The 25277-nt window shown below is 41.2% G+C and overlaps 2 protein-coding genes across 8 annotated transcripts in view; one reads left to right on the plus strand and one right to left on the minus strand.

Moving 5' to 3' along the window:
• The window catches only part of PRPF40B (pre-mRNA processing factor 40 homolog B), a 74713-nt gene that overhangs the window by 18211 nt on the left and 31225 nt on the right, over nucleotides 1-25277 (plus strand). The window lies entirely within an intron of this gene.
• FAM186B (family with sequence similarity 186 member B) lies at nucleotides 711-25102 on the minus strand (the record flags this gene model as incomplete). Its single annotated transcript, XM_081312005.1, has 6 exons — nucleotides 711-1222; nucleotides 18269-18461; nucleotides 18968-20621; nucleotides 22831-23013; nucleotides 24018-24243; nucleotides 25007-25102. The coding sequence occupies 6 exons, from the start codon at nucleotides 25100-25102 to the stop codon at nucleotides 1049-1051; spliced, it is 2526 nt and encodes an 841-aa protein (XP_081168131.1). The 3' UTR covers nucleotides 711-1048.

Raw genomic sequence — 25277 nt, forward strand, 5'->3', positions numbered from 1 at the left:
AGACAGGTTAGCCTTTCTTATCTGATGTAGCACAAAAAAATGAGGCCATTACTAATGTTTAGAAAGAGATTGCCTGGGCTGTTGGACAGGGACAGTGTGTCCTTGGTGGGCAGGTCTCCAGGTTAAGTACTCAGCTTTGCACCTTACCAGGTCTTGGGGGACATCAAGCTTCTGTGGTGGGAGGAAGGTATATGCTGTACCAAAAGCCAGGGGATATCTGGGTATCTGCCTAGCTGGTCCCAGGACAGACTGACAGGGTCTTTTTTTCTATTGGCTGCCTGGAGGAGGCCACATTAGTCTTCCAGATGGCCTCTATCTGGTTCCCCTGTTGACTAGGGGTGGGAGGGTACAGAGAATGTCAAAAGAATCAGAGGCGGGGGTGGGAGAAGGAGACTGACAGAAAGAGAGACACAGAGACAGACAAACTGAGGAGCCATAAGCTCTTCAGGATCACAAGACCCAACACACTGGACCTTATTTTCTTCCCTTCTGAAATAGAATTTGTTACTGTCCTCCTTATCACCCTTCTTCTCCCCTTTTATTGGCTCTATGTCTCACTTTACTGGATCTCCTTTAGCTAAGAAGCTGCTGGAAGGGGCTCTCAGGGTACTCTGTGCTTCCAGGTACACACTATGCAGCAGAAGCCCTGAACCAGGCCATGCTGGAATGGGTGTGAACGTGGGTTCTCTTCGCTGCCCAGAGTGTTTCTGTTTGAGCCGGGGGGTCACAAGGTGGGGAAGGATCAGGCTTGTATAAATGGATAGACCAATGGTAGATGCTGGATTAATGCTCAGCTGTGCGTCCCCGGAGTCTTTCAGTTGCGTAGGTTGGAACACAATCAGGCTAGCCCCTGAAGCCCCCTCAACCTTTCCTGTAGGTCAGTGCACCAGAGCTGGACAGGGCAATGGAGAAGACAGGCTCTTTGCAGCCCATGGGACAATCTTTGTCTGTCTGTGCCTTTGCTTTGCTGCCTACCTCCCCAGGGTAGTCACCTCTACTTCTTACTTCCCCACCCATATAGATGGCTATCCCATCAGCTTCCCGGCACTTACCTGGCCATCCGCAAAGGAGCATACTCCTGGCGCTTAGATGGAAGAGGCTGTTGACAGGCAGGGCTGCTGGAGTGAATACGCCGGAGTGAAACTGGGGATGACTTGCATTTCCTTGACTTTGGGGAGGTGACCACAGGAATGTTCAGACAAATATTCCACTCCATCTTAAGCTAGAGGAACCAGCAAAGAGGCATCAGGGAGACAGGAAGTTATTCCTCTGTAGAACAAGAGGAGGCATTGCTTGACTGTTGGTACCCTTATTGGGCTCAGGGCTGAGTAGAGAGGGTATGGCCCAATTAGAAAACCACTGGGACCCCAGGTATCACACCTTTCCTAGGAATTCTTTCAATTCTTATTTGCTATGTTAGTTCCTGCTTTCTCCTTTGTTGTGAAGAATCAACACCGGGCAAAGCAGAGGGCAGCTGCAAGTGCAAGAGCACTTGCAAGGTTAATGGCAAGGGGCCAGGTGTGCACACAAACTTACCCCTGCGTGCACACAAACCTAGCCTTGGTGCTGGGCAAGGAGCTGTGTGAGCTTTCATGATGCTTGTTCCTTCTTTAACCAATTTAGCAAGTTGAGTCAGTTACAGATTATCAGGACTGATACAAGATGACGTGTACTGAGTTGGGAGAAACCTCCGGGGCCAAGGCTCTTTCCACTGTCCAATGCCAGCATGTTCACTGAATCCCTTAATATACTGTCTCTCCCACACTCAGGTCTTCTGCTCCGGATTCAGAGGAAACATCTATTACCCAACACCAGGGCAGAAAACAGCAGTTTGAGTCACTGATGGAAGATTCTACAATATTTCCAAACTGCTGGCTATCCCCCTATGTTGCATGTCAGCATTTGCTGCTTCTTTGCTCCTAGTAGTTGGAGAAAAAAGCAGAGGAAACTGAAACCAGCCCTCCTTTTCCAACCCTTCCTAAGCCTCAGATCTGAAACTGAGGTGATTCATCCCATGGACACTTATAGAGAACTGGCAAATGAGTCTAGCAAGGAATGGTATACTACTCATAGCTACTGCATAGAGCTGTTTCTGCCATATTAAGGCTGGATATATATTTTGTATAATAGGGACAAAATTGTTGATATTCCCAAAGGATATGAGTTCTTATTTTCTGGGTTGGTTCCTGTTTTCTCCTTTGTTATAGGAAATCTGGAAAAGGGGCAAAATAGCAATAAAAAAATTATAGGGACACATTCTAAGTGATGTGTCATTAGACAATTTCATCATTGTACAAACATCATAGAGCATACTTATACAAGCCAACATGGTATATGTCAATCAATGTGGTCTCTTGATGCAATAAAGACAGGAAAAATGAGATGTATGTGGCTGCTGTTGACATAATATGGCATACTGTTTTATAGTTAATTTTTTTGTTGTTGTTACCAGGGATTGAACTCAGGGACACTTGACCACTGAGCCACCCCCAGCCCTATTTTGTATTTTATTTAGAGACAGGGTCTCACTGAATTGCTTAGTGCCTTACTGTTGCCCTGAGGCTGGCTTTGAAGTCATGATCCTCCTGTATCAGCCTCCGGAGCTGCCGGGATTACAGGCATGCACCACCACACCTGGCCCCACTATAGTTAATTTTTATAAGAAAGAGGAGTGCACTCTAAACGAATGAAAAAAAGTATTGTATAGTGAATATATAAACCAGTAATATAGCCATTTATCATCATTATTAAGTTTTTTTTTTCATTACTGAGGATCAAACTCAGGGTTTCACACTTTCTAGTCAAGGCACTTTTTCAATGTTATACATTCCCAGTATTTTGTTGTTGTTGGCTCTTTTTTTTTTTTTTTTTTTTTTTTGGTATGGGGATTGAACCCAGAGGCCCTCTAACACTAAGCTTCTATAATTCCAGGCCTTATTAAATTTTATTTTGAGGTAGGGTCTCATTAAGTTGCTGAGACTGGGCTTGAATTTGCAATCCTCCTGCCCTCAGCCTCCCAAATTGCTGTGATTACAGGTATGTACCACCATGCCTGGCTTACCCCAACCTTTAAAACAATGTTGATTTTGAGAATGGGTCTCACTAAGTTGCCTAGGATGGACTTGAATTTATGAACCTCCTGCCTCAGACTCCTGAATAGCTGGGATTATGGATGTGTGCCACTGTGCCTGGCTGTGCTCTTTTTTCTTTTTAAAAATATTTTTAGTAGTAGATGGACACAATACCTTATTTATTTATTTATTTCATGTGGTGTTGAGAATTGAACCCAGTGCCTCACATATGCTAGGCAAGTGCTCTGCCACTGAGCCACAATCCCAGCCCCTGTGCTCTTTGTTTTACATGACTGACAGTGCAGTAGGTTTGTGTAAACCAGCATCACCACAAATGTGTTATGCCTTGTGCTATGACACTGTGATGCCTTGATGTCATAGAATCACTGTCATATATTCACACTGTTAATAGAAACATGGTTATGTGTTGTGTTAGTGTGTATAATAAAGAATCCAAAGAGGAAATAGGGGTCTTTGATTCCATTATCCCAAAATTTAAGCTATTATCTTTTTGGCCTTATGAGTTTTGATTTTTTAAAAAGTTCCTGGTGGTGTATGCCTATAATCCCAGCAGCTTGGGAGGCTTGGACAGGAGGATCTCTAGTTCAAAGCCAGCTTCAGCAACAGTGAGGTGCTAAGCAACTCAGTGAGACCCTGTCTCTGAATAAAATATGAAACAGGGCTGGGGATGTGACTTGGTGATTGCATGCCCCTGAGTTCAATCCCTGGTATATAAAAAAAAAAATTCCTGTACTATTTTGGATTTGGATTTTTTTTTCATGTGTGTGGTGCTAGGGATCAAACCCAGGGATGCATTCATGCATTCTGCCACTGAGCCATATCTCCATCCCTTTGGATCCATTCTAAATGTCAGAAGTTTCAAGGATTACCATCCATATGATAAGTATATTTATTTTTTATAATTTGGTATGTAGAGAATTATTATTAGGGTACTAGGGATTTAATTCAGGGGCAATTTACCACTGAGTTACATCCCCAACCTTTTTGATTTTTTTATTTAGAGACAGGGTCTCACTAAGTTGCTTAGGGCCTCAAACTTGTGATCCTCCTGCCTCAGCCTCCCAAGTCCCTGGGATTACAGGCTTGCACCATTATGCTCTGCAGTATATAGAGGATTATTGGTAGATACATGGATTCACTGTCCCTCATGTGGCTCATAAATTTATAATCACTTTTCTAGAACAGGAGAAGTTCTGGTGTCAGAGTATTTTGGAGTTTAAAAAGGTTTTCTGGATATGTGGGAATGGGAGAGAAGATAAGATAAAATAAGCATTACTATGGAGTAAAAATTGAACCCTCTTTAGTAATGCAAGTTACCCCATTAAAAATTAGGTTACTTTTAAAATTTTTTTATTTTTTTGGTACTAGGGATTGGGCCCAGGGCCTCTTCATGGTAGGCAAGTGCTCTACCACTGAGCTATATTCCTAGTCTAGAGGGTTACTTTTTAATTGTTTTTGGTTTTTAAGCCGTGAATCCCTGGGTGGCATACAAAGGCAAAACTGGATTTATTTTAGGCACACTTAATACATGAATGCTAGAACCAGGTCTGCACATTTTGGATGGGAACCTTACTGAATTCTACAAGGTATAATAGGTGGGTTTGAAAGAACACAATTTTTCCTAGTGTCAGTGCCCAGAGGGAAAAATGTGATTTCTCAGCAAGGATATGGAAAAGCTAAGGGTAGACCCTAGGAACAGAGAGTGAGATTTTTCAATTCTGGTGGCCTATACCAGTATTTCCTAACCCATGGACCATGGTATCTTGAGTGGCAATGAATTTGTTTACAAAGAGTCTAAGAATTCAAGTACATACCAAAAGTTATACACTGGATAAATATAGGAATCTTTGGAACTTAACATTAAAAATTGATCCTAATGACACGATTCCCCAGCTCCCCAGCCACACAGCTGGCCTACTAATCCCACCAACAAGTAGAAACAGGATGGTGAGCACCGGCCTCAGCTGCATTAGAGCCCACCAGGCCAGCCAGGGCCTGAGGTGAGGCTAGCCAGCACTGAGGCAACCCAGGGTATGCCAACCTTGGCCCCCTGGTGGCATGGCTTGGATTACTGCAGAAACCTACTGCACACTGCACTACAGCTCAGAACACTGGCATCTATCATCTCAGGACCTCAACCTCCTTCTTCTTGACAAGCCAGTGAAAAAACAGAAGTGAGGTAGATCTAAATGAAAGTTTAGACTCAGAGTTAACTAATAGCTGTAGTACTTTTCTAAACCCTGATTAACATGTATTTGGATCAATAGCATTAGTCCAAGTACTATATAAATCCTCAGACTAACACACTCAGGCAGCAACCCCTCTTGGGTCCCCTCTTGCCCCTGGAAGAATTCTGTTTCTCTTTACACTGGAATAAATCCTACCCTTTCACATATTCATCCTCATCAGTGGATTTCATTTCTCAAATTTTCAAGACAAAAACCTAGAAAGAAGAAATTGTCAGTGAGCTTCTGGGGTCTGCTGCAACACTGCAGGGCATAGCCTGTCATTAAGAGCTGCAACACTTTTCTTAGCTGCAGAGGTTGGCTGCTTAAGCAGACCCCACCACCAGCCGAAGTGGAAAAATTTTAGTTTCTCTTACAGGGCATCAACTGGTGATAGTGGAATAACAGATTACCTGCTGTAAGCAACTAGTAGGCTAAACAAAATATATGAAACAAGACAGACATTCAGATGATAGGCAGTGCAGGTCAGTGATCCCTGAGAGAGATGAATCAAATGAGAGAGTGGTCAGGCTACAACACAGAACAGTAACCCCCAGCCCATTCCAGTAACCTCTGAGTAGAGGAGATGGTGTTTGTCTGGAGTTCAGGGAAGGCAAGGTGACTAGAATTTGCAAAGCAGAGTAACAATGAGGAGGAAGTAATACAGTAGGAAAACTTTGGAGCTCTGAATAGGGGCCCCATCAGACATTAGCACAGGCATGGGAGGGAACACCAAAGCTGGAGGAAGAACCTCTGGGCAAGAACAGGGAGACAGTCCTCAGAGTTCATATTTGGGTAAAATGTGTTTTTACATTTTTCAAGACTGAAAGAAAAAACTGTCCACCAAGAATTTTTTCCCCCCACAGGGTCTCACTAAGTTGCCCAAGCTGGCCTTTGAACTCACAGCCCCTCCCTTTGGTCTCCTAAATATCTGGGCACCTAGAATTCTATATGAAGAGAAATATCTTTTAAAACTGAAAGCTAAATATCTTTTTAGATATACCAGAGCTGAGAAAATTAATTGCCAGAAGATGAGCACAATAAGAAATATTAAAGGAAAGCTTTAAGATAGAAGGAAAATCATGCCAGACATAAATTTGGATAAAGAGCACTGGAAATAGCAAATGTGTTGGTAAATATAGAAGATTATCAATTATTTAAAGAAAAAGTTTTAACAATGTTTTAGGGAATATATAACATATATGGAGCAAAATGTATGACAACAAGGGCAGGGATTGTAGCTCAGTGGTAGAGCACTTGCCTAACATGAGTGAGGCACTAGGTTCAATCCTCAGCACCACATCAAAATAAATAAGCTTGGGATGGGGATGTGGCTCAAATGGTAACGCGCTCGCCTAGCATGCGCGGGGCGCTGGGTTCAATCCTCAGCACCACATAAAAATAAAATAAAGATGTTGTGTCCACCGAAAACTAAAAAATAAATATTAAAAAACTCTCTCTCTCTCTCTCTCTCTCTCTCTCTCTCACTCAAATAAATAAATAAATAAGCTGGCTGCAGTGGCACACGCCTGCAATCCCAGCAGCTTGGGAGGCTGAGACAGGAGGATCGTGAGTTCAAAGCCAGCCCAAGCATCAGCGAGGCACTAAGCAACTCTGTGAGACCCTGTCTCTAAATAAAATACAAAGTAGGACTGGGGATAAGGTTCAGTGGTCAAGTGCCCCTGAGTTCAATCCTTAGTACCTAAATAAATAAATAAATAAAATAAAGGTATTGTGTCCATCTACAATAAAAAATTATACTAGCACAATTGTATATCCATATATAAACAAAACAAGAAAACCAAGCCAGTTGCAGTGGCATACATATGTAATCCCAACTACTCAGGAGGCTAAGGCAGAAAGATCACAAATTTGAGACTAGCCTGGGCAACATCTTAGTAGGATGCTGTACTAAAATAAAAAATAAAAAGAGCTAGGGCTGTAGCTTAGTGATAGAGTTACCTTGTGTACAATCCACATTATCCAGAAAGAGAGAGGAATAAAAAGAAAAAAAAAGCCAAAATCAACTTCAACCCTTACTTCATATCATATGAAATATTAACTTGGAATGAATTATAGGCCAGAATGTAAGAATAAAATTATAAAACTACTAAAAGAAAACATGAGAAAAATTTTGTGACCTTGGATTAAGAAAAAAAAAATTTTTTTTTTTTTTTTTTTTTTTTTTTTAAATAGGACACAAGCTGACTGCTGGGGTAAATGCCTGCAATTCCAGCAACTTGGGAGGCTGAGGCAGGAAGACTGCAAGTTTGAAGCCAACCTGGGCAATTTAGTGAGATCATGTCTCAAAAACAAAAAGGGCTGGGAATGTAGTTCAGTGGTAAATCCCCCCTAAGTTCAATTCCCAGTACTATAAGATAATAATAAAAATAATATAGAAAGCAAAAATTATAAATTAGACTTCATAAAATTAAAGTCTTTTGTCTTCAAAAGACATTGTTAAGTAAATGCAAAGGCATGCCACAAAGATAACATTCACAAAAAAAAAAAAAAAACGCATCTGATACAGGATTTGAACCTAGAATAATAAAGAATTTATATAACTCAATAATATACTTCACCAAAGATGATAAACAAATGACAAATAAGCACATGAAGAGATGCTCACCTTATTAATCCTTAGGAAAATATGCATTAAAATCATCATAAGATACCACTATATACCCTCTAGAATGACTAAAATTTAAAAATTTAAAAGACTGCTAAAACCAAGTGTTGGGGCTGGGGATGTGGCTCAAGCGGTAGCGCGCTTGCCTGGCATGCGTGCGGCCCGGGTTCGATCCTCAGCACCACATACCAACAAAGATGTTGTGTCCGCCGAGAACTAGAAAATAAATATTAAAAATTCTCTCTCTCTCTTTAAAAACGAACAAACAAAAAATAACTAGGACCTTTTTGGGGGGGTGGGGCAGAGTACCAGGGATTGAACTCAGGGGCACTCAACCACTGAGTCACATCCCTAGACTTATTTTGTATTTTATTTAGAGACCGACTAGGAGCTTTTTAAATGGAAAAATCAGCAGTTCTAAAAGAAAGGGCCTCCGGATAAAAACATTGGCAGCTCCCCAGTGAAATAGCCTAGCACCATGTGGTAGCTTGCCTCCAAAATAGCCCCCAAGGCTCCTGGCCCTGAATATTTCACCTTTGTGTAGTTTCCTTCCAAACTGAGTAGAACTAGTCTGGAATCTAGAGAGGATGACAGAAGTGATGGTGTGTGACTTTGATGCCTAGCTTGTAGCTATACCTTTGTTGTGGTGTGAAGTGATCAATATAATTAATTCATAGACATAGGTTATAGATTATAGGAATAAAGTAAGGCAACATTGTCAGGTCGATGGCGGTGACTTAGGACAAAGCAGCCTGTGTGGGAAAGGAACATCAATCAGGCGCTGGCAGGAACGCCTGTCAATCAGAAGGATCTCCTGACTTAACGCCTGTCAATCAGCAGAACCCCCTGGCCAATCCTGAAGTTCAGCCAGCTCCCCTGACCAACTCCAGCGACAAGGGACCCTAAAAATCCCCTTTCCTGTCCCAAGCCCTTCCCTTCCTGCTGTGAGCCCCATAAAAATCCCAATCAGGTCAAGCTCCCACGTGCTTTCTCCTCATACCCTTCTCCTGTCCACTGTCCATCTGATCCTGACCGAGTTCTGCCTGGTAGTGATATCTCAAATAAAGCCTCCTTCGGCGGCCTTTTTAAAGGTCGCTGGTGGTCGCTGCCTGCCTTGCCTGATTTTACAAACATAGATAAGCAACAGGAAAACATAAATTCATCAGGAGTAAGCCTAAGTAATAGTAATAAAATCGTGTAACTGTACGACATAGGATTTAAGCCACAGGAAAAAAGATATGGAACAGTGAAAGGTATGCCAGTATAGTTATAGATCAATATAGGCTGATAGGTTAATATAGATAAAGACAAGGTTAAATCAGCATAGTTGTGAACAATTGTATTAGCTTGACCATGTAGACATAAGGCTTATAGATATCAGTAGTAAAATGATGAATAAATGAGATAACTGCAAGCATCAAATAAGTTACTAATATTGGGATAGCAGAAATGGAGTCACTGTGGCTATACAAACAAAAAGTGTGGCCATAGGGACTCCATCTTAGCTGTTCTAGACTCCATCTTAGTTTCTCTGTTACTGCTCCTGTGAAGAGGGAACTGCATGGCCCATTTCTGAGAAACAGAAACAAAAGCTGTCTTCTTCTTAAAAATTGTTTTTCTGTACTTTGTACCCCACAGAATGTACCCAACTCAGGATATGGTGGTGATCGTGGTGAGCTACATCTTGGGTTTGAGTACATTTATAGGTCTATATAACGTGTTTTTTAAAAATATTTATTTTTCTTTTAATTTTTTTTCAGTTGTAGATGGGTACAATATCTTTATTTATTTATTTTTATTTATTTATTTTTATGTGGTGCTGAGGATCGAACCCAGGGTCTCGCATGTGCGAGGCGAGCGCTCTATTGATGAGCCACAACCCCAGCCCAACATAATTTTTTTTTTTTAAAGAAAGAGGGAGAGTGAGAGAGAGAGAGAGAATTTTTTTTTTTTAATACTTATTTTCCAGTTCTCCGCGGACATAACATCTTTTGTTTTTGTATGTGGTGCTGAGGATCGAACCCGGGCCTCACGCATGCCAGGCGAGCGCTACCGCTTGAGCCACATCCCCAGCCCCCAACATAATTTTTAAAATAGATTATTGCCCCTGCTCAGCTGAAACTCAGGATACGGTTGTCTAACACTTGTTTGAATCTGAGATGCAGTTAAACTAACTGCTTTTTTTTTAGTTTCTGTAACTTGCTTGCTTGCATAATGCTGCGAAAAGCCCTAGAGTTGTGGTTTTTGTCCTTAAATTCTCAAGACACAGGCCAGGAAATTGCTGTTCTCCCACAGAGCTTCAATCTCTAGGGATGGGTGACAGTCCTCTGGCCAGGTAAATAAAGGTCTCTTTGATTTGAATTCAGACTTAGAGTGTTTTCTGAAGTGGCTTCTCATAACACCTTGGCCTCTTGCACTACTAGCTCTGGGAAAAGTCAGACACATGCTTGATCACACTTCAGGACCACTGTGGAAGGGTCCTATGGAGAGGGACTAAGATCTGCTGACAGTCAATACCAACTACCAGGTATGTGATCTTGAAGCAGATCTTCAGCAGACTGCAGCTCTAGCTGGCATGAGACTGCAGATTCATGAGGGACCGTAAACCAGAATCAAATAGCCAAACTGCTCCCAAATCCCTGAACCATGGAAATTGTGATACATAATAAGTGATTATTGTTATTTTAAGCCGCTGAATTTGGGGGTAATGTGTTATCCATCATGAGATTAGTAATAACTCAGATTATCCTTCTTAGAACCAGAACCCACAGATGACAAGTTCCTCCTACTACCACACACACACACACACACACACACACACACTCAAAAAATGTTCATTGAGTCTCTTGTGTCTCTTCCTTAAATATGAGCAGAGAGCCAGAGACCACCATATACCCAGAACACTCTAAAATGAGAAACTTGATAGAGACCAAACCAATTGAAACAAAGAAATTTGAAGGGCATTGAGACTATCCCAGTATATTAAAACTTACCAAAATTAGTTTTAACATTCTCAAAGTGGCAAAAGAAAATATTGTATCCAAGAATAAGATATATATATATATATATATATATATATATATATATATATATATATGATTTAAATAATTGAGAACAAGAAAGAGTTCTTGGAAATTAAAAATAGGATAGTAGAGTCGGGTGAGGGATTACATCTGTAATCCCAGCCACTTGGGAGGCTGAGGCAGGAGGCCAGTCTGGGTATCTATCTCAAAATGAAATTTTTAAAAAGGATTGGAGAGATAGCTCAACAGTAAAGTGCTTCCTACTATATGTAAGGTCCTAGGTTCAATCCCCAGAACTGTGCACACACACAAAAAAAGGAATAGTAGAAATGAAAAACTCAATAACGATACTGTCCCCCAAAGGCAATGAGTATTCATGGTTGAGATTAACAATTTTTACTGCTTCATCTAATATTCTCTAATAAAAGGCAAAATAAAGAGAATGAAGAAATAACAGAGATACTTTTTCCAGAAGTTTCCGTATCTGAATCACAGGAGTTTTAAAAAGAAAATAGGGAGAATAAAAGGGAGTTGATGAATGGACCAGTTCTCAAACATTTTCTTAAAACTTATTAAGGGATGTACAGAGTTATCAATGTTCACTGTGTTAGATGTTGAAAGAGAAAAAAATTTAAAACACTTATTAACTTATTAAAGAATCACAATAATAATTCTACTTTCTGTTAATAAAAATAAAATATACTTATGAAAAATAACTATTTTGCAAACAAAAATAATTTTTTTTTTAGTCAGAAGAGTGGTATTATTTTATGTTTTAAAAAATCTATTTGATACCTAGTCAACTGGAAGACAGCAGGAATCTCAGTTCTGGCTTCTGCTCTTAATCTGTTGTATTACATTGTTTTGGTTGAAGTATATGAAGGAAAGGCAGCCTCACCAGCTATATAACTGGACAAGGCGGGAGTATTGGCATAGTCTTCAGATAATTGTGGACACTTTTCTTCAGTGCTACACCAGAACTCCACAAATGACCACCCTTTCTTTCTTTCTCTTTTTTGGTACTAGGATTGAACCCAGGGCACCATATCACTGAGCTACATCCCTATCCCTTTTTGTTTTTTATTTTGACACAGATTCTCACTTAGCTGTCCAGGCAGGCCTTGAACTTGCACTCCTCCCACTTCAGCCTCCTGATACCCAGATTACAGATGTGCCACAGCACTCCCAGATACAAATGGAGGGTTCTCAAAGGTTAGTTGCAGTATATAATCTGAACTGTATTTGTGAACATTTCATACTCTATTAGGCTAAAATATATTGGTCTATCTTGGAACTAGAATGAATCCTCATGCATTTGGTGAATAGAATATTGGGTCACTGAAATATGCAATTCTTCCCAATAGTGACACATTTCATTATACAGTAACAAAAAAATCACATTTGTTAGTATCATCACCAATTTCGTCAGGGAAGACTTTAAATATTGGCAGCATGTCAAGCTCATAGTAGTGAATATAGTTTCCCAAAATCCTAAATTTTCTCTTGAAAGCTGAAATTCTATCACTGATAACAAAGAATATTGTCAGTTGTTTGTTTTTTTACTTTAAAAAATATACTTGTCTCACTCGCTACTGGGAAAATATCTACCAAATGCCAGAATTTTTTTGTCAGTCCTTCTTTCAAGTAAAAATTGTACTCCAGGGAAAAAGCAGGTGGTTCTGTTTGCAATCCATACAGTTGCTTTTCCTCAAGACAGCTCTTGTACATTTATACACATAAGTGCTTTATGAATATTTTCCATGTTGTCACATAAAAACATTAAAAATGTGTGTACTTAGGGGTTGAGATTAATATTTTTTATTGCTTCATCTAAAATTCCCAAATAAATCATCCTACATTCCTAGGTGAAATGGACTTTTTTTTTTTAATTTTAAATGAACGTGCAGTGGAGAAGAATGTAGCAACCACTAGTACAGTTTGTTGTTACTGCCTTGACTCATGCTAATATGCCCGCAGTTTTGTCTCTACTTCTTTTGTTGTTGTTGTTTTTTATTACCGGGGATTGAATCCAGGGATGCTTTTTCACTGAGTTCCCCCCGACCCCTGCAGTCCTTTTTATTTTATTATTTTATTTTTTAAATATTTAGTTGTCAATGGACTTTGATTTTATTTATTTTTATGTGGTGCTGAGAATTGAACCTAGTGCCTCACATGTTCTAGGCAAGTGCTCTACCTACCACTGAGCCACAACCCTAGCCCTTATATTTGATTTTGATACAGAATATCTCAAAGTTGCTGAGGCTGGCCTCAAACTTGAAATCCTCTTGTCTTAGCCTCCTGAATCACTTGGATTAAAGGCATGTTCTACCACACTGGCCTCGTTTCTACTTTTGCATTATTGGTACAAATGTCAACACAGTGAAAAAAGCAGGAAAAGTCTTTTTAGAATAAAAATAGTTTTACGTTAGATGCAGTGGCACATTCCTGTAATCCCAGCAACTGGGAAGTCTAAGGTAGAAGGATTGCAAGTTCAAGGTCAACCTTAGCAATTTAGTAAAATACTGTCTCAAAATAAAATTTAGGGCTGGGGATGTGGCTCAAGCGGTAGCGCGCTCGCCTGGCATGTGTGCGACCCGGGTTCGATCCTCAGCACCACATACCAACAAAGATGTTGTGTCCGCCGAGAACTAAAAAAAAATAAATAAATATTAAAAATTCTCTCTCTCTCTCTCTCCCCCCTCTCTCACTCTCTCTTTAAAAAAAAATAAATAAATAAAATAAAATTTAAAGGGCAGAGGCTGGGGATGTAGCTCCATGGTAAAGCACCCCTGGTTTTTATCCCCAGTGCCAAAAAAGAAAATAGTTTTACAACTTAATAGATAGAAAATATATAACCCAATTTAAAAATGAGCAAATGACCTTGAATAGACTTTATCCAAGACATTAAAATGGTTTAACATCATCAATTATCAGGGAAATACAAATCAAAACCACAATAAGATATCACTATTCATACCTTAAAGTGGCTATTATCAAAAACACAAAATATAACAAGTGTTGGCAAGAGTGTAGAGAAAAAGGAATCTTTGTACACTATTAGTGGGAATTTAGATTGGTATTACCATTATGGAAAATATGATGAAGGTTCCTAAAGAAGTTAAAAATAAAACTACCATATGAATGTGCCATTTCTCTTCTGGGTTTGTACATGAAGAAAATGAAGTCACTTCATAAACACATGCACTTTTTAAAAAATATATATTTATTTTTTAGATCTAGGTGGACACAATATCTTTATTTTTATTTTTTAAATTTTTATGTGGTGCTGAGGATTGAACCCAGTGCCTCACGAATGCTAGGCGAGTGCACTACTACTTGAGCCATATCCCCAACCCCAACACATGCACTTTTTAAAAAAATCTTTTTTGTTTTGATTAGTTATACATGACAGTAGAATTCATTTATGTACTTTGATATATCATACATGGATGGGATATACTTTCTCATTTTTCTGAGTGTACATGTTATAGAATTGTTTCATTCTACTATCTTTCCTATCCCCACATCCCCTCCCCTGCCCTCCCTTCACTTCCCTCTATCTAACACTATTCTTCTCTAGTGCCCCCCCCCCGCCTTATTGTGAATTAGCATCCGCATATTAGAGAAAACTTTTGGCCTTTGGTTTTGGGGATTGGCTTATTTCGCTTAGCATGATATTCTCCAACTCAATCTGTTTATTGGCAAATGTCATAATTTTATTCTTCTTTAAAGCTGAGTAATATTCCATTGAATATATATACCACATTTCCTTTATCCATTCATCTACTGAAGGACACCTAGGTTGGTTCCATAATTTAGCTGTTGTGAATTGAGCTGCTATAAACATTGACAAAGCTGCATTATTATAGTATGCTGATTTTAAGTCCTTTGGGTATAAACCAAGGAGTGGATAGCTGGGTCAAATGGTGGTTCCATTCCAAGTTTTCTGAGGACTCTCCATACTGCTTTCCATAGTGGTTGCACCAATTTGCAGTCCCACCAGCAATGTATGAGTGTGCCTTTTCCCCCACATCCTCACCAACATTTATTGTTGCCTATATTTTTGATGATTGCCATTCTGACAGGAGTTAGATGAAATCTTAGTGTAGTTTTGATTTGCATTTCTCTAATTGCTAGGGATGTTGCACACTTTTTCATGTGTTTGTTGATCAATTGTCTTTCTTCTTCTGTGCAGTGTCTTTCAATTCCTTAGCCCATTTATTGATTGGGTTATTTGGTTTTTTGGTGTTAAGGTTTTTGAGTTCTTTATATATCCTAGGGATTAAAGCTTTATCAGAGGTGCATGTGGTAAAGATTTTCTCCCAATCTGTAGGCTCTCTCCTCACTTTATTGGTTGTTTCCTTTGCTGAGAAGAAGCTTTTTAATTATGAATCCATCCCGTTTATTGATTCTTGATTTTACTTCTTGCACTTTAGGAGTCTTGTTAAGGAAGTCAGATACTAGGCCGACAGGGTGAAGATTTGGACCTACTTTTTCTTCTATTAGGTGCAGGATCTCTGCTCTAGTGCCTAAGTCTTTGATCCACTTTGAGTTTGTTTTTTTTTTTTTTTTTAAAGAGAGAAGAGAGAGGAGAGAGAGAGAGAGAGAGAGAGAGAGAGAGAGAGAGAGAGAGAGAGAATTTTTTTTAATATTTATTTTTTAGTTCTCGGCGGACACAACATCTTTGTATGTGGTGCTGAGGATTGAACCCGGGCCGCACGCATGCCAGGCGAGCGCGCTACCGCTTGAGCCACATCCCCAGCCCCTCCACTTTGAGTTTTGTGCAGTGTAAAAGATAGAGGTTTAATTTCATTCTGCTACATATGGATTTCCAATTTTGCCAGTACCATTTGTCGAATAGTCTATCTTTTCTCCAGTGAATGTTTGGCACTTTTGTCTAGCATGATATAATCTTATTTATGTGGGTTTGTCTTTATGTCCTCTATTCTGTACCATTGGTCTACAAATCTACTTTGGTGCTAATACCATGCCGTTTTTGTTACTATAGCTCGATTGTATGTTTAAGGTCTGGTATTGTGATGCCTCCTGCTTCCCTTTTTTTGCTAAAGACTGCTTTCACTATTCTGGGTCTCTTATTTTTCCAAATAAATTTTATGATTGTTTTTTCTGTTTCTATGAAGAATGTCATTGGAATTTTAATAGGAATTGCATTGAATCTGTATAATGCTTTTGGAAGTAAGGCCATTTTGACAATATTAATTCTGCCTATCCAGGAGCCTGAGAGATCTTTCCATATTCTGAGGTTTTCTTCAGTTTCTTTCTTTAGTGTTCTGTAGATTTCATTGTAGAGGTCTTTCACCTCGTTTGTTAGATTGATTCCCAAGTTTTTTGTTTTGTTTTGTTTTGTTTTGTTTTGTTGAGGCTACTGTGAATAGAATAGTTTTCCTAATTTCTGTTTCAGTGGATTCATCACTGATATATAGGAATCCATTTGATTTATGGCTGTTGATTTTATATCCTGCTACTTTGCTGAATTCATTTATTAGTTCTAGAAGTTTTCTGGTGGAATTTTTTTGGATCTCCTAGATATAGAATCATGTTATTGGTAAATAGTGATAGTTTGAGTTCTTCTTTACTATTTGTATCCCTTTAATTTCTTTCTTTTGTCTAATTGCTCTGGCTGGAGTTTCAAGGATGATGTTGAATAGAAGTGATGAAAGAGGACATTTTTGTCTTGTTCCAGTTTTTAGAGGGAATGCTTTTAAATTTCCTCCATTTAGAATGATGCTGGCCTTGGGTTTAGCATATAGAGCTTTTACAATGTTGAAGTATATCATTAGTTTTTATCTAGTGTTTTGAACATGAGAGTGTGCTGTATTTTGCCAAATGCCTTTTCTGCATCTATTGAGATGATCATATGATTCTTGTTTTTAAGTCTATTAATATGATGAGTTATGTTTATTGACTTCCATATGTTGAACCAACCCTGCATCCCTGGGATGAACCCCACTGGATTATGGTGCACTATCTTCTTAATATGTTTTTGTATGCGATTTGCCAGAATTTTATTGAGAATTTTTGCATCTATATTTATCAGGGATATTAGTCTGAAGTTTTCTTTCCTTGATGTGTGTTTGTCTGGTTTTGGTATCAGGGTAATATTAGCCTCATAGCATGAGTTTGGAAGAGTTCCTTCCTTTTCTATTTCATGGAATACTTGGAGGAGTATTGAACACCTGCACCCTTAATGTCCACTATGCAGCACTATTCACAATAATCAAGACTTGGAAACAACCTAGGTATTCATCAGTGGATGAATGGACAAAGAAACTGGTGTAAGGGTGGGTGAGTGTGCACACGCACTTGTGTGGGTAAGGGTAGTGTCAGAGAGGATATTATTTAGTCTTTAAAAAAAAGAAGAAATCCTACCAATTTGCTACAGCATACATGATCCTGGAGGACCTTATGCTAAGTGAAATAAGCCAGACACAGAAAGACAAATACTACATGATCTCATATTTGTATGTGAAATCTAAAAAAAAAAAAAAAGTCAAATAAAAGTGTTTATCAGGATTGGGGTGGGAGGCAAGAAATCAGAAATCATATGTCAAAAGATACAAAGTAGCAAATATGAAGGGTGGCCACCTCCAAAGATCTAAAGTAAAATATGATAATAATAAAATTGTGGAACAATGGAGAGAGAGAGAGAGAGAGAGAGAAGTAGATAGACTGTCAGGCCTCAGTAAAAACAGGCCAAACCCCAAAGGAACAGAACTTAGAATGACTGGACTCTCAACAACAACATCAAAACCTAGAATGCAATTAAGCAGGGTTTCAATGATTTACCCTCCTATGCACCCTTTTTCAGAAGTGACCAAAAGGAGTTCTCTAAAACAAGGAAGTGAACCAAAAAAGAGGAGACCTGGAATCTAGAAAGCAAAAGAGAAGGATAGCAAAGGAAGTCCCTAGTGAGAGGCTGAAGACAGTTGTGATGGAAGCAGGGCAGTGAGAACCACAGGGAGGGAAATCCCAGCACAAAGTTAGGACTGCAAGACCCAGCTATCCAACCCCTCTGGAAGATCTTTTCTTCCACAGCTTTTTGAAGGGTGTCCTTTTTGCTTGCTCTCCCCATTTATATAAACTGGAAAGCTGCCCTCCCTCACAATCAAACCACTTCCAGTCTTCCCCTCTTCCTAAGTCAGAGTTGTAATCTGCTCTCTCATTTCTCAGCAGTTCCACTGCCCCTTAGTCCCCAGTCACATCCCACAATCCCATGGGCTCATTTTCTGGCCCTGGCCCTGCCCCATTCCCAAGCAGGTAGCAGGGCAGGAGGCCCACCTTGGGAAACATGGTCACCATGCTGCTTAGGCACTCTCGGCGCTTCACCTCCAGGTCCTTCTGCTTGTCTGTCCAAACCTGCAGCCTTTGTCTCTGCTGTCGGTTGATGTTTTCAAGGAAAACATAGAGGCTCTGGGCCTTGTAGGTGGCCCTTTTTTCTTGCACGTCTTGTATGTGGTTGATCACTTCCTGTCTGGGAAGAGAGAAGTGATCTAGTGGGTGGAGAGGTCTTCTCCTCCTCCCTCCAATTTGGTTGACCAGAGATGACTCTGTTTTCTATCATTCCTGGGATCATAAGTAGAGAGCTGGGGAAAGAGGGGCAGAGAAGTGAGAGGTGATATCAGGTAAGAAACCTTAGGACTGGGCTGGAAACAGGAAGAGAAGGCCACAGAAAAGAGGAAAGCATATTGAGTGGTTCACAGATAGGAAAGGAAATGAGGAAGAAATGGGGAAGTGGGCTTGCAGGGAAAGGCCACTATGAGGAGAGCAACATGTAAGTGCCTTACCTCCTACACTTTCTACAGTTGCTCAAAGGCCTAAGGATAGACAACCTTCGCTAGTGCCCTTCCTCAGGAGACCGTGTCCAGGTCTGGGTGATTCTCCCCATCCCCCATACTCCTCCTCTCCCACTGGGCTTTGGCTCTTCCTACATATTGCAGTGGGTGTGGGCAGGTGCCAGGTGGCTGTGGGGGCACCTACCGGAGGTTTTGGAAGCGTCTGTAGAGGATGTACTTATGGCACAGGCACTGCAACATGTGTGTGCTCAGCTCCATGGTAGTGGTGGTAAGCTCCAAGGCCTTGCTGCGCAGGTAGCGTGGCAGCATTGAATCCCCACCCAGGAGCTGCAGATTCTTCCTTTGGGCCTCTGTTTTCATGTGATATACCTTCTCTTTAAGGATGACTGGGGATCTCTGGAAAGATGGCCGTGTTACCCTTCGGATGAATGTCCCGGTGATAGGAAGGGAAGTAGAATTTGGGGGCTTGGTGGGAATCCTGGGGACTTGTGGTATCTGGGTAAACTCTACTGAACTCACAGTCCTCTGGTTTAAGGATTTGGGATGCTGGGCATGAGGGGACCTGAGCAAGCGTGGCCTCCTGCCTTGGCAAGCAGATTGGACCCGGCTTGGGGGAGGTACTGGCAATGTCTCTGCCTTCTCTAAGTTCTTCCACCAATTGATGGTTGTGAAGATGGGTGTCTCCACATCCTCCCCTGGCTCCTCCTTCCTTAGGCTCTTTTGATTCTCTTCCTGTGGGGCAAGTTGCTGCTGTTGCCTGGCAGCTGCTTCCATCTCCCACAACCGCAGCTTTTCCTGATGCTCTTGCTCCTGCAGGGCCCACTGCCTCTGCCGCTGTTGCCAAATCTCTTCCTCCTGCAGCCACTGCTGCCTCTGCTTCTCCCTGCTCATTTCCTTTTCCCAGTGCTCCACTTGGCTCTCCAAGGGCACCTTCCTGGAGCTCCCTGGGGACAGGTGATGATTCCTAATCTGAAACTTAGTTTGGACTCTTTCCTTCTCTGGGAAGTGGTCCTCCTGGTCTTTGTCTTCATGACCTGAGTTTTCTGCTACCAGTCTTTCCCATTTTGTAGGAAACTTGTAATCCACTGAGGGTGGCAACTCAGGCTCAAGACTGTCGGTGTCTTTGCTAAACTCATCTGCGATCCTCAAATGTGTGTTTGTGGTGGAGCGTAGCTGGCATGTAGAATGCATAACCCTTCTGTCCCAGGCTGTGGCCATGGGACGTGGAGAAAGTGGTGAAAACAATAGCTCCTCCTCCTTGGGCTCCTGTTGGGTTTCCTCTATGACTATTCCTTTTTTTGAAAGTGTTTCTTTTTCAAGGGTGCCTGGGGAGTAAATATAAACCTCAGCTGGGTCTCTAGCTGAACCTCTAGCGGTCTGAACCTTCTTCAGCTGGAACTCTAGGGCATGCTTTATCAGGAGGAGATCATGGTACTTTGCCCCTAGAACCTCTACCTGCTTTAGTAGAGCATCCCTCTTGCTCTCAAGGACTTGAATGGACTTTTGGAAGTGCAATCTCTGGCTGCTGAGCTCTTTGGTCATCTCTATTTGCAAGTACCTGTATTTGGATTCCAGGCTTCTAGTCTCTTTGTGCTGGATGATCAAGGCTTTATTGAGGTTCTCCACCACAGTGGATATGTATCTAATGGCCTTGACCTCCCCCTTGTTGAACATGGTGGAGTCCAGGAGCTCCTGTAGCATGGACTTCACTTCAGAGACCTTTGTGCAGGTGGTGTGCTTGTCTTGGAGCATCTGCTCTGGGCTCAGTGGCTGAGGGTGGAGTGAAGATTTTTGTTGGCTTTTTTCCTGCCAGCCCTGCCAGAACGTGCATTTGGATACTGGGAGAGGTGGAGAGAAAAAAGGCAACACAAACTCCTGTGGGTTCTTAGGATACACTGATTCTACAGACTCTGTTTGGTCAAGATTCTCACTTAATCCTCTTTGGGACTGGGTAAAAATAAGGAATCGGGACTATATGTGAGCCAGGGATACTGTTGGGAGAGACTTTTGCTGTGCCTGAGCTTACCCAGAACTTACCCTCAGGTCAGCTGCTCCCAAGCCCAGAGGACACTAAAACAGTTAGTTAATCCAGCTGGGTTCAATTCATCCTACTCCTGATGCTCCATATTTTCTTGAAGTAATTTTTCTTATCATATCACTTCACAGCCTCAACATCTACATTTAGCACCCTAATGCCAATTACCCAAACCCCTTAAGCCCACCTAGAAGCTTCATTCCCTTTTTCTGTTATCCTGGGGCTGGGCCTGTAGAAAATTTATCATATGGTCATGCAATTATGCTCCTGTTTTTTTTTTTTTAATGACTAGTCTTTTTTCATTTTGAGCAAATGGTTATCCTTTAATAGTCTGACAAAAGCAGTAGGTCTTCTCCCCAGGAAATGTACTCAGCACAGATTGTGTGTGCTCAGCTCTTCAAGGGCTTGACATGTCATAGTAGTATCCCCTCGGACCTACTATCTGTATAGCTGGTGGAGTGATCATCTTGGAGCACCAAGTCAATGAACATCACTGTCATAAAAAAAAATAATGGCTAACTTTAAATGAGGGACTAAAGGAAATCTGGAAATTATACTAAGGTCAGGCTAGCATCTAGCTAGTTTCGTCAGGCCATATGGTCCAGTGATTCAGAACTTTGGTTCTGGACTCAGATAACTTAAGTTTACATCTTGTTTTTCCCAATTTTTTTTTGGCGGGGGCAGGCCAAGTTTCCTAAGTTCTTGGTATCTCATCTGAAAAATGAGAATAATCATAGCATCTTCATAGGATTTACAGTATGTACATTTAGTGGCAAGTACAGTACTAGGTACCTAGCAAATACTTAATAATCCCTAAAAAGAAAGAAAGAATCTGGGCATGGCGGTATACACCTGTAATCCCAGCTACTTAGGAGGATCCCAAGTTCTTGGCCAGCCTGGGCAATTTATTGGCGCAGAGGTAGAATGCTACTTGACATGATACTACTATGACATGTCAAGCCCTTTTAAAAAATAAAAATTAAAAAAAAGGGAAGAAAGAAAGACACAGCCTTTGCTTTGCTGTTTAAGAGTTTATGCTCTAGCAAGGAAACAGGTATATAAAAAATTATATTTCAAGACAGAATGGTAAAGACTGTAGGAAAAATCCATTTTTCCTTGTCTTTTCCCTCCCTGCAACTGTGGACCTTTCTTATGGATAATGAACCTGTCCATAAGAATCAATAGGAATGCTAATGTTAGGTATTGTTTATTAAGTCCCAAGCATGTTCAAAGCATGATGTCAGCTATCTCACATACGTGGAAGTCTCTCCTAACCCTGCAAGTTGGCAGTATCCTTCTCATTTTATATATGAGGGAACAGGCTCAGACAGTTGAAGTAATTTTCCCAAAGTCATACAACCAAAAATTGGCAGAGATGGGATTTACACTCAAGTCTGTCTGACTTCAAAGCCCATGCTCTTGAAGTAAGACTCACCTAAGTGTGGCGCCCAGCTTTGCCATAAGCTTTCTTGTGGTCCCTTCTCTGGGTGTCAGTGTTCTCATCTATAAAACGCATGAGTTAGATAATATTAGGTCACTTACAGTGTCAACAAGAGTAAGATTCTAAGGTTTATCTATGTTGTCAACTCACCACCATGGGAGCAGGTACAATCAGGAAGGCTCCAGAGGGGCCTCCAGCTGAGCCTCACTGAACTTTCTGGCTCAGCAGCTAGGTTTGAAGTGAAGAAAGGATGTTCTTCAGACTCTGGCTACAAACTCTAGCCTTCCTGGCCTTCAAAACTTGTTCCCCAGAACAAGGAAAGCACCTGAACCACCTGTTTCCACCTCACTCCTATCTCTAACCTGAGGGACAGCTCAGAACTGCTCAGTGTTCAAATTGAATCCAGCACTCCCTCCCGACCCCCACCCCTTCTGTACTGTCTTTTGCACTTTTGTTATGGAGGAAGGTCAGAGAGACCTACATCTGTAGACCCAGCCTGGGTCTTTTTCTTCTGAGATGTCATCCAGCCCATCCCCACCCAGCTCCCCTCCCAGGTGCTCCAGGAACCTACTTTGTGCCCTTTTCTTTTGTTCTTCAATGAGAGTGGAGCAAAGGGAAATGAGAGACTGGATGCCTCCTTTGGTAGCAGTGAGAGAGAGAGGTAACACTTTCTCCATCACCTCAATCCATTCATCCAGAGATTCCTGTTCTTCCTCACTCTTCATGTTCCTGATCTCATAGGTCAGACTGTCACCTGGACAAGGAGTAAGTTGTGCAGGCTGAGGACATCCTGTCCTTGAGGGAGCTCTAAGCAGCCCTGTAACTTAGGGGTTGCAGCAACTTTGAGGTTGCATTGGTTTCACCTTGTACTAGCTGTGTGATATTGCCTTGTCACTTAGTTCCCTAAGCTGCAGTTTCCTTCTGTATAAGGATTGAGTGAGGTTTAAATGAGTAATGCATGTGAAATTGTTAACATGAGGCCTGTCATGTACAAATACACAATAAACATTACATATTATTGTTGTACTTTGAGGCCAGGGAGGTGTCTTTTTATTGCTTTATGTCCATTGCCTAGGCCAACATCTGAACAATTAAATGAATTAAGTGGAGTCAACAACTAACTCTGTTAGTTCTTGAGAGCAGCTGAAGGATCACTGATTTGAGAGTTCCCTGGAAACAGTAGTGTGAGGTAGCTAGGGTGCATCTCCATATCATTTTTCTCCCAACACTGCAAGATCTAGCAAACTTCAGGTCCTGTGATTGGATGACTCTGATTTGAATGATGGGGAGGGAGTAGCGCCTGGTTTCAGGTCTGTATGTGTCCTGTGTCCAAATGGTTGGATAAGTTGCTTATGTCTAGCGTCAGTGTATATACAGTAAGGGTCACTTTATTCTTCTCTATAAAATAGCTAGTGTGGGTTTGAATTCATTTTCTATCCTGCCAAAAAAAAAAAAAATGAGGTGTCATGATGGATCTGTGACTTAGGATTCATCACATGTTCAGCTAATGTATGATCTATTATGTTTTGGACAATTACATGTTTGCTTGTCTGAGAAATGGAGGTTACATGAGTGGTGGAATGTTTCTATGGGGAAGGGGTGTTACAGTGTGTCCTTTATGCTGTCCCTGCATCCGCCACCCACACACCCCTCCCAGCAAATGCTGATATAGGTAAAAAAGAAGGAGACTCAGCCAGCAGGGACCAGGGGCTACGAAGAAGTAATCCATCCTAGTAGTTACCTGGCCCACAGACTCACCCCAGTCACCCAACCAGCGGAGAATTTCATATAGGTGCTTCTCTTTCATTTTGGCATCTTTGGAGAAGGAGGCAATTTTCTCCAGCAATATAAATCTCTTCTTGCCCTTTTGCTCTATCTCATGAGATTTCACCTTTTCTTTTAAGTCATATCCTAATTCTTCCTGGAAGCGGTTGATAACAAAATTGACATTGTCCAAGATGTCTGACAGTTGGGTAGAAATATCCTATATAGGAGACAGCAGATTGTAGTGCTTAGGAGTATAGACTTTGGATTCAGATGCCTGGAGCTCGGGGTTTTTTTGTTTGTTTGTTTTGCTTTTTTGTAAAATAGAGATCAATATAGTACTTATGTCACAGGGTTTTTGTAAGAATTAAATAAATTAGTATTTGGCACAGTAAGAGCATTAGCTCTTATTATCATTTTGATTATTAAGGTCAGTAATACTAAAAATATATATCAAAAATGTCTTCAGAATATCAGAACTTGTTGGGGCCTGTACATCTGTACATATCTCCTCACCCTTGAGGCCCCAAGAAACCCTCAGGATCAGAGCCTCAAATAAAAAAAATATGCCACAGTCTCATATAAAGGGTGTTTAGAACCTTAGGTCATTATCCCTAAGTATTTCCAACACTCAATCTTGAGTATTCTGGCAGTTTGCCCTTGGCAAACAAACCCTAAATCAAGAATTCTGGACCACTCCTCCTGCCCTCCTGCATTCATAGGACCCCCACTATGGGCTATCCTGGAGCTTTCTGCCCATTTGCCTGTGGGCTGCTCCCTTCCCAGTCCAATCCCTGCCTCATTGGGGTGGTTGATCCCAGCCTACCTAACAGAGGCTAAGTGTAGGATGTGGGTATTTTGAATTAATCTGTCTGCAACCCAGGTTGCTGAGTATTCCTGGGATTTTGTTTACACGTGGGGTTAGTCCCCAGGCTCTACATCAGAGCCCAGTAGAAAGGTGTTTCCCTCATCTCATGGATTACCTCCTGAGCCCGAGTTAGCTGGGCAGCCTCAATCCTTGAGATGATGGCTTTTACTGATGCGGGAGTCACCAACTGTGGGGAATTGTCCTTTTCCATTCTGGATAACTCTTCAGTTCTAAGATGTCTTGGGTCCCTGGTACACAGTCCTGGACATACAATGTTGATTGTTTTGGCAGTTAAAGGTCCCAGGTTGGCTCTTGGGTACCCTCTGCTCAGCCACAGCTCCTCTGGTAACTGCCAGACACCCAGGTTCCAACTGATCTGCTTTTCC

Source organism: Spermophilus citellus, assembly GCF_964194105.1.
Source record: "Spermophilus citellus genome assembly, chromosome: 10".
In the NCBI taxonomy this organism is placed as follows: Eukaryota; Metazoa; Chordata; class Mammalia; order Rodentia; family Sciuridae; genus Spermophilus; species Spermophilus citellus.